Source organism: Trichechus manatus, unplaced genomic scaffold (assembly GCF_000243295.1).
Source record: "Trichechus manatus latirostris isolate Lorelei unplaced genomic scaffold, TriManLat1.0 scaffold00127, whole genome shotgun sequence".
In the NCBI taxonomy this organism is placed as follows: domain Eukaryota; kingdom Metazoa; phylum Chordata; class Mammalia; order Sirenia; family Trichechidae; genus Trichechus; species Trichechus manatus.
Window position 1 is genome coordinate 6012642 of NW_004444063.1, and position 10229 is coordinate 6022870.

General features: G+C 39.7%; 1 protein-coding gene across 1 annotated transcript in view; it reads left to right on the forward strand.

The window, feature by feature from the left end:
* The window catches only part of GDF9 (growth differentiation factor 9), a 2977-nt gene extending 1052 nt beyond the window's left edge, over window positions 1–1925 (forward strand). Inside the window, exon 2 of the mRNA XM_004384731.2 lies at window positions 731–1925. Coding sequence (XP_004384788.1) covers window positions 731–1695 — 965 coding nt within the window. The 3' untranslated portion in view covers window positions 1696–1925. The remainder of the gene's footprint in view (window positions 1–730) is intronic.
* The last annotated feature ends 8304 nt before the right edge of the window (window positions 1926–10229 follow it).

The following is a 10229-nucleotide window of genomic DNA, read 5'->3' on the forward strand; positions in this document are numbered from 1 at the left end:
TGTGTGTGTGTGTCTGTGTGTGTGTGTGTCTGTGTGTGTGTGTGTCTGTGTCTGTGCGTGTGTCTGTGTCTGTGCGTGTGTCTGTGTGTGTGCGTGTGTGTGTGTGCGTGCGTCTGTGTGTGTGTCTGTGTGATGCAGTTCTTTAAAAAAAAAAATTGTAGGTTCACTAGCTCAGGACTTAAAGGAACTGTTCTAACCTGTCAGTTGTGGCTGTTTAAAACTCTTCCTCCTTTCTTGATGTCCTATTGTATTGGCAGTGGTTTTAGAACTTTCCTTTGGATTCAGCCTAAATGTTCTAAATTAACTTAGACAACTAAGTTTTCTTTATTGACGTTGTCCACTAGGGTTTAGAATGTCTTCTTAAGCCTAATAAGTGCTTTTCTTTCTAGAGGCTCTCCAGGAGGTAAATACTACTTTCCTTATTAGCTCCCTCTATGGAGCAAATTAAGACTCTGAAACCTCAGAATTTAACAATTCCATGCTTTTTAATTCACCACCAAATCTGTTCTGACTTTCTGGTGATAAAATATCAGCTGTAGTTGCTGGAAATTAGTTATAGTACCAATTACATTCATTTTTTATGTAACCTCCCCCACTTTTTTTTAAGGCTTGAGGAAGTGGGGGGTGGGGAGAAAGGGAAGAAGTATATTAAGAAGTGCTTATTCCTTGATTTGACTTCCTATTATGTTCGATTTTTATTCAAGCACTAGTGGACTGTTTTTCTTCTCAGGAATCCTTCCATCAGTGGACCTGCTGTTTAACCTGGACAGTGTTACTACTCTCGAACACTTACTCAAGTCAGTCTTGCTATACACTTTCAACGACTCAGTTTCTTTTCCCTCTGCTGTTAAATGTGTGTGCAACCTGGTGATAATGGAACCAAAGGCTTCTAGCAAGACTCTTCCTAGAGCTCCATACTCATTTACCTTTAACTCAAAGTTTGAATTTAGAAAGAAACACAAATGGATTGAGATTGATGTGACCACTCTCCTTCAGCCTCTAGTGGCCTCCAACAAACGAAGTATTCACATGTCTGTAAATTTTACATGTGAGAAAGACCAGCTGCAGCATCCTTCGGCACAGGATAGATGGTTTAACATGTCTCCCCTGGTACCCCCATCGCTGCTCTTGTACCTGAATGACACGAGTATTCAGGCTTATCATGGGTGGTATTCTCTCCACTATACAAGGAGGGCTTCACAGAGTCCAGACCAGAAGACAAGTCTGGCTGCACATCCCATGGGAGAAGAAACCGCCGAGTGTGGAAGAGCTTCGCGTCACCGGAGAGGTCAGGAAACTGTCAGTTCTAAATTGAAGGAGTCCCTGGTTCCAGCTTCCTTCAATCTGAGTGAATACTTTAAACAGTTTCTGTTTCCCCAAAACGAGTGTGAACTCCATGACTTTAGACTTAGCTTTAGTCAGCTGAAGTGGGACAACTGGATTTTGGCCCCACACAGATACAACCCTCGGTACTGTAAGGGGGACTGTCCAAGGGCAGTTGGGCATCGGTACGGCTCCCCAGTTCACACTATGGTGCAGAACATCATCTACGAGAAGCTGGATTCCTCTGTGCCAAGGCCATCGTGTGTACCTGCCAAATATAGCCCCTTGAGTGTTTTGGCCGTTGAGCCTGATGGCTCAATTGCTTATAAAGAATACGAAGACATGATAGCTACCAAGTGCACCTGTCGTTAACATATGGTCCTCCAAACTAAAACCCTGAGCCTCTTTGAACTAAGTAAAGGCTCCCTGCCTATCTGTGCCTCCAGAAGAAAGCTTCATGTGTCAAATCTCAATATAATGCAATGTAATGTTGTGTAAGGTGGAGCCTGTGTAGAGTAGCATACTCTGTGGTGGGTATCATGGTAAAGGATAGCTTTTGTTGTTTTCACTGAGACTTTTTTATTCCCAGATTTAAATGAAATGTGATTATTTAGGAGAGCTTTAGAAGTTTTTTTTTTTTTTTTTTCCCCAACTGGGTAAACTTTTCTTTTCATAGGAGTCTTGTTCTTGATGTAAGATAACAAAGTTAATTAGCATAAATCTTGGATGCAATTTCAGCTGTAAGTAGTCAATTCAGAGTGCTGTACTCTTATTTAATGGAAGAATAAATTCCTGTCAGTGGCAGAACTTTTCTGTGTGAATGTGTTTTTTATTAATGACATTTTTTTAACTGGCCTTTTTTAAAGGATCATCTAGGAGAGGGAAAGTGTATCTAAAAACTGGCCTTTGCTCAACTTTTGATCTCTTTTTTTAGAGTAAAAGGAAAGCTTTTAAATGCTGATTAAGTGAGATTCATTAGGCCCAAGAATATGCAAAATAATCCATTTCTGTTGTCTTCGTGTGATTGATACTCAGTATACTAACTCTGCACATTAGCTGGTTTGTATAAATCAATTGATTAACATTTACAATATAAGATTTGTCCCATCTATTTAAAGAAGAGTGCCTTGCAGATTTTTCCAAGAAAATGCAGCGGTCGAGATTTTTGAAGTATACTTTCTCGTTTATAAATTTAAAACCCCTGGCCCTATGGAAGGAAGCCAAGAAGTCTTTCTTTTTTTGCCAATTTCTCTCAGCCTCCCCGCCCCCCCCAGATTTTTTTCACCTTTACCCCTCTCAGACAGTATAAATGGAAGTGACAATTGTTGCTTGGTAGAGTGAGGGAAGGAGTCCAAGGGCACATCTTATTGTGACCCTCGCCCTTCTTATTCCAGCCCCTGGCTATGCCTTCACACCAATCCCAACCTTCCAGGTGGCTTTAGGACAGTTCCCACTTAACTAAGCTGGTAGTGACTAGGGTATCCTACTGAGCAGGCCTTGTTTTGGTATGAGGGCTTTTGTATGAATTTTCAGTATACCTCCTAGCCTGAGAGAGCACTGGGAGAACAGAGTTAGCTAGGGCTAATGCAGCAATTTGGTATTTCCGTTTCTTAAACCCTAATCGCAAATCAAAAGTAACTCATAGATGTAAGAAGAACTTTTTGTTCTTGTAAATGGTCTTTTCCAATAACTTTGCCATCTTGCTGTGTAACTTGAAGGGATCATAACTCTTTTGTAAGTGAGGCTGAAATTCTAAGAGATTAATGGTATTCCAAAGGTTTTGTATAACTTTCTGTCATTCTTAAGAGTGAAAAATATCTGCATTGGAAAGAACATGAGTAATGGTGGCAATGTATAATTGAACATATTTGAAAGTGAACTTCCCTTAAATATGGCTGTTTTCAAATGGACCACATGAAATGTATATTGACTTAAAGGATTCCTCATAGTTTCCCCAGTACCCTAAACTGATTTGTATTTTTTGGCTGGAACACAGGAATTTGTTTTGGTTTTCGTTTGTGTTTATTTTTTGCATGGCCTAGTTCTGTGGCTGAGGATGGAATGTGGTCTGAAATGTGAAGGTTTCAAAAAGAAGAAAACAGAGGGCGAGTTCTGAAGGAAGTTAAGTATTAGAGTCAGTGCCAGAATTTAGGGGCAGGAAAAGTCGGTCATCCTCATAGGCAAGTTCTAAAGTTGACTTACTTCAAACATGTTCTTTGTATAGTAGTGTTGTTATATTTTTTAAATTGAAGTGAAATTCACATAACATAAAATCAACCATTTTAAAGTGCACAATTCATTGGCTTTCAGTACATTCACAATTTTGTGCAACCACCACCTCTATCTAGTTCCAAAACAATTTCATCACCCCAAAAGGAAACCTCACACCATTAAGCAGTCATCCCCCATTTCTCTCTCCACCAGCCCCTGACAATCACCATTCTTCTTTATGGATTTGCCAGTTCTGGATATGTCATGTAAATTGAATCATATATGACCTTTAGTGTCTTGCTGCTTTAGCATACTGTTTTTGAGGTTCATTCACACCGTAGCATGTATCAGTACTTCATTCCTTTTTATGGCTGAATAATGTTCCATTGTATATATTTACCACATTTTGTTATCCATTTATCTGTTAATGGACATTTAGGTTGTTTCCACCTTTTGGCTATTGTGAGTAGTGCTGCTATGAGCATGCGTGTACATGTGTTTGAGTACCAGTTTTCAGTTCTGTTGGGTGTATACGTAGGTGTGGAATGGCTAGGTCATATAGTAATCTATGTTTAACTTTGTGAGGAACCACCAACCTGTTTTCCACAGTGACAGCACCATTATACACTCCGTCCAGCAGCAATATAAGAGAGTTCTAATTTATCCACATGCTTGCTGACACTTGTTGTTTTCTGTATAGCTATCTTGTTATTGTCAGTTGATGTCAACATGACTGTGACTCATGGTGACCCTATGTACAACATAAACATTTCCTGGTGCTATACCATCTTCATGATCATTGTCATGTTTGAGTCCATTGTTGCCGCCATTGTGTAATACCTTCCAGCCTAGGGGATTAATCTTCCAGCACTATGTTGGAAAATACTCTTTAGTGATCCATAGGGTTGTGTGTTGTTTTTAATTTTATTGTGTTTTAGGTGAATGTTTACAGAGCAAATTAGTTTTTCATTTGCAAATTTATGCACAAATTGTTTTGTGACATTGGTTGCACTCCCTGCAATGTGTCAGCACTCTCCCCTTTTCCACCCTAGGTTCCCCGTGTCCATTTGTCCAGTTTTCCTTTCCCTTCCTGCTTTCTTGTCTTTGCTTTTGGGCAGGTGTTGCCCATTTGGTCTCATATACTTGATGAACTAGAAGCACATTCCTCACATGTGTTATGTTTGTTTTATAGACCTGTCTAGTCTTTGGCTGAAAGGTAGACTTCGGGAGTGGCTTCATTTCTGTTAGAAGGGTGTCGGGGGCCATAGTCTCAGGGGTTCCACCAGTCGCCATCAGACCAGTAAGTTTGCACTTTTTTTGTGAGTTTGAATTTTGTTCTACATTTTTCTCCCATTCTGTCCAGGACCCTGTATTGTGTTCCCTGTCAGAGTGGTCAGCGGTGATAGCCAGGCACCATCTAGTTCTTCTGGGCTCAGGCTGGTTGAGGCTGTGGTTCATGTGGTCCATTAGTCCTTTGGACTAATACTTTCCTTGTGACCCAGAGGGTTTTTATTGGCTAATTTTCAGAAGTAGATCATCAGGCCTTTAGTCCTACTTTTAGTCTGGAAGCTCCACTGAAACCTGTCTACTGTGAGTGATTTGAAATACTGGTGGCATAGCTTTCAGTACTGTAACAACACAAAAGCCACCACAGCACAACAAACTGACAGGTGGGTGGTGAATATCCATCTTACAGTATGAAGTGGTATCTCATTGTGGTTTTGATTAGCATTTCCCTAATTGCTAATGATGTTGTGCATCTTTTCATGTGCTTGTTGGCCATTTGTGTATCTTCTTTGAAGGAATTTCTATTCAAGTCCTTTGCCCATCTTTGAATAGTATTTTGATGATAAAATTGAGTAATGATAGCTTGAAGAACTATGTAGAAGTATTTGGCTTTTTCTTCCCCCCTTATTTTTTTAGGACTTTATTTGTCAATCTAGTTGTTTTATTAATAATACAGTGTTGATATTCGGGGCTGATATATCTGCTAAATTTAAGCATCAAAGATTCTCTTATATACAGTCGAAGTGGGTATACTAGTCTCCCCCCACCCAAAAAAAACCCAAAAAAAAAAAAAAACCGTTTTTTTTTCTGTTACTGTTAGAAAAGCTACCACTTTAGAAAATAAATGAGAAAGGGCAAGAGTGATTTAAATCTGGAAATTTAAGGATGAAGCTACATCTGCGTTAAATAGATGCATTCAGCATTGGTATGTAGTCCAGATGAGATATGAGGTTGCCTAATGTGATGAGTGCCTTAGAATGCCAAGGAACAATGGGGCATGTCAGGAGCTGGGTTTACCTTCAGCCCTGAATTTCCTGCCTTTTATCCTTTTAAATCAACTCCTGTGTTACGTTGGCTACTTTGTGTTTTACTAATCTGCTTCAAGGGCAGCAGTCACTGGACTTGGTTTAGAGCTCAGTTTAGACAAACAGTCTGTGGGGAAAAATAGTTACTGTTTTATGAGGTAAAGGAGAAAGTATTAATGGTTCTATAAAGTGATAAAATAAAAATACTCAGAAGAACTTGGCTTATATCAATTTTAGTTTGTAACTTTTGAGGGATTAAAATTTATGAAATGGTAAATTAAGGGAAATAAAAATATTTTATTCTTTTAGAGGCTGTCAGTTCTAAAAGCATTTCTTAAATATATAGATTGGCTGGATACAATAGAAAAATATGCTGCTTTACCCATGAATTGTTCTCTAGATAGAAGGAAAAAATAAACACAACTAGGAAATTCAAACACTTCATTCTTTGCTAGAATTGATAAGTAGGGTGTCTTCATGTTGTTATTTTTTTCCTGATGTAGCTGTTATTCCCAAACCACAGATTTACTAGTCAATTTTTGGAAAGGACCTTGATTTTTTTTTATAAGACCAGGACTATTTCAGCATTCATTTGAAGAACAAGATTTTATAGGTGGCCCAACAGAGTATTTCTCATTGCTACCTTACAATATACATGTAGGCCCTGACTTACGACTGGGTTCTATTCCAACAACTCCATCATTAGTCGGTTCTGAGATAGTAAGTCGAATACCTCATTTTTTTTGTTTTCATTATTATTGCCTGTTAGTATCTTTATAAATCCGATCTTTATTTATCTTTGGGGGTTGGAAACATTACATATAAACTTACAGATATATTTTAGTATTATATGTAGTAAGTGCTCTTCGTCATATCTCGAATACGTTACAAGTCGGGGACTACCTGTAATGCAATTTGTATCAAATAATTAGTAATTAAATATATGTGGATAAGGATCAACTAAAGATTTATTTACATATTGTTTAACAATAAGTGCTTTATGAACAGTTTAGAGAGTCATTTATCGGCCTGTCTCGGGTACTGGTGCTTTTCTACATTGGAATGATATGACAGGAGGTGTTATAAAAGTTCACAGCCTTTACCACATGTCCTTTTGGCTTTTTCAGAGATAATTAACTAGTAGAATAAATATTTATTGAACACTGACTATGGACCAGGCACTGTGTTTGGTTAACAGAGTCTGATGTTCTCAGCTCCAAGAAAAATATATTACCTACCAGAAACGGAGATTTTCTTTATTGTCTTTTACATCTGAGAGCATTCCTTACCACAGAGCATTCTGTGGAGGAATATATTTTGGGGTGGTACTACATAAGCAGGCTGAATGAATGCTAAATTATCTTGCCATTAGATTCAGACTTTTTTAACCAAACTTTTTATTTTGAGATAATTGTAGATTCACATGCAGTTGTAAGAGTAATACAGAGAGATCCTGGGTATCTAGTTTCCTTCAATGATAACATCTTAGAAAAATTATAGTATCATATCATAACCAGGAGATTTACATTGATACACTAGATTCAAATTTTTGACATCGAAATCTACTTGGGCCAAGGGAGATGTTAATCCTAATATAGAGTTTGATATCCCTTGATGAGATTTACTTAATGATCCAGTATTTTTTCCCCTTATACCCTTACCTCTCCCTTGAAACTCTGAGCCTTTTGAACTATGTATTTATTCATTCAATAAATATTTATTGGGCACATACTATGTGTCAGGGACTCTGCTAGATGCTGGGTATGATGGTGGCAAATAAGATAGACATGGTACTTGCTCTCACGGGGAGACAGACAATAAACAATTAAACAAAAGGAGCCAGCCACATACAGGAGACTAGGCGGAGGCCTGAGGTAAGAAGGAACTTGTGTTCTAGGAACAGAAGGAACTGGGTGTGATTGGCATGAGGGAGAGAAGGAATGGGTGAATTGCCAGGAGGAGTGGGAGGAGATAAGGTTGAAGAAGCAGACAGACCACATAATACAAGACCTTGTTGGCCAGCAAAAGGGGATTGAATTTTACACTAAATTCAATAATGAGCCATTGAGAATGTTTAAGCAGGGCCCTGAAGGGGTTAGATTCATGTCTTTTTTTAAGATCACTCTAGGCATTCTGTGGAGAATTGTTTGGTAGGAACTAGCCTGAAGTAGGGAGACCTCTTTGGGGGCTATTGTCACGGTCCAGGTGAGACAGTATGCTGGCTTGGACTGCAGCAGGGGAGATGGGAATGCAGAAAAACGAAAAAACTTGGAATTTTGAAGTCTTCTCTCCATTAATCTGGCCAATTTCTCTGAGAGTGTAGCATGGCAACTTTTTTTTTTGTGCTTTAGATGAAAGTTTACAGCTCAAGTTGATTTCTCCCACATATTGTTTTGTGACGTTAGTTGCAATCCCAACAATGTGACAGCACACTCCCCCTTTCCACCCTGGGTTCCCTGTGTCCATTTGACCAGTTCTGTCTCTTCCTGCCTTCTCATCCTGCTTTTGGACAGGTCTTGTATATCTAATTGAACTAAGAAGCACATTCCTCATGTGTATTTTTTGTTTGATAGTCCTGTCTAATCTTTGTCTAAAGAGTGGGCTCTGGGAATGGTTTCAGTTCTGGGTTAACAGTACATCCAGGGGCCATAGTTTTGGGGGTTCCTCCAGTCTCTGTCAGACCATTAAGTCTGGTCTTTTTATGTGAATTTGAGTTCTGTTCTACATTTTTCTCTGCTCTGTCTGGGACTCTGTTTTGTTCCCTATCAGGGACGTCATTTGTGGTAGCAGGGTACCATCTAGTTCTTCTGGTCTCAGGTTGGTGGAGTCTGGTTCATCTGGTCCTTTAGAGTGGCAACTTTCTAATAAGAAAAGGAATTTAAGTTCTGTCATGGATTGATAGTGTCTTCCCAAAACATGTGTCAACTTGGCTAGGCCATGATTCCCAGTACTGTGTGGTTGTCCTCCATTTTGTGATTTGATGTAATTGCTCTATGTGTTGTTGTAAATCCTAATCTCTACCTGTGGTTAATGAGGCAAGATTAGGTTCTGTTAAAGAGGATTGGGGTGGGATGCAACATCCTTACTCAGGTCACAGCCCTAATCCGATGTAACGTAACGGGAGTCTCCTTGGGGTGTGGCCTGTATCACCTTTTATCTTGCAAAAGATAAAAGGAGAAAGAAGTGAGCAGAGAGATAGGGACCTCCTACCACCAAGAAGGAGCCCTGGTGGCATAATAGTTAAGAGCTCAGCTGCTAACCAAAAGATCGGCAGTTCAAATCCACCAGATGCTCCTTGGAAACCCTAAGGGGCAGTTCTACCCTGTCCTGTAGGGTTACTATGAGTTGAAATCGAGTTGACGACAACTAGTTTTTTGTCTGTTTGTTTTTATCACCAAGAAGGCAGAGCATGTCCTTTGGACCCAGGGTCCCTGCACTGAGAAACTCCTAGATCCAGGGAAAAATTGATGACAAGGACCTTCCCCAAGAGTCTACAGAGAAAGCCTTCGCCTGGAGCTGGTGCCCTGAATTTGGACTTCTAGCCTCCTAAACTGTGAGGAAATACATTTTTTCTGTTTGTTAAAGCCATCCACTTGTGGTATTTCTGTTACAGCAGCACTAGATACCTAAGACATGTTCTTATGATGAAATGAAAGGGAAAAAACTTATCCCATTTCTTGACTTCATATTCCTATCAAAATAGGTGCTTCTTAAATATATATAATTTATGTATATATACATAGATACATATTTGAAGTTCTCTTCTTGCATTGTTTCCTCTGAGGTTCCCTCCCACTGTTTGTTTTGGTCTTTGCCTTTCGTGTTAGAGGCTTTTCTCAAATGTCTGGGATTCTTTTGTTGTCCATTATAAAAATGAGGCCCTGGAAAACTTAGACGCTCTGCATGAGAGGGTGACATGTGTTAATTAATGGACTTTTTGGTTGAAGGCCCTTTACTATCAGTTTCTTTAGGCTTCTCACAGAGGCATTTTCTAATCTTCTTGGATGGTAGTCTTGGAGCCCAGGACTGTAAAGGGCTTATTATCCCAATGTACACTTTCACCCAACCATTTTACTCCAGTATGGTACCTTCTCCCCCACCATCCACCGTGCCTGGGGTTCACTTGTCTGGAGCCTGTCTCAACTCTTCCATAAAATTAACCCCCAGTCTCCTGCTTGATTTGGGGAGGGATAGTCACCTAGCTGCTTGGGATGAGGGGGAGGGTACATTGGGGTCCGATGGTTCCATCTATAGACTCAGCCAATCCCCACTTACAGTTGTAGCTGGCACCCCTGCCTACTTGGTACATGCCGTTTCCTGAGCTTTCCCAGGGTGCTGTGGCATGACTCAGCAAGTTTCTCATTGGCATCCCTGCCCTCAGGA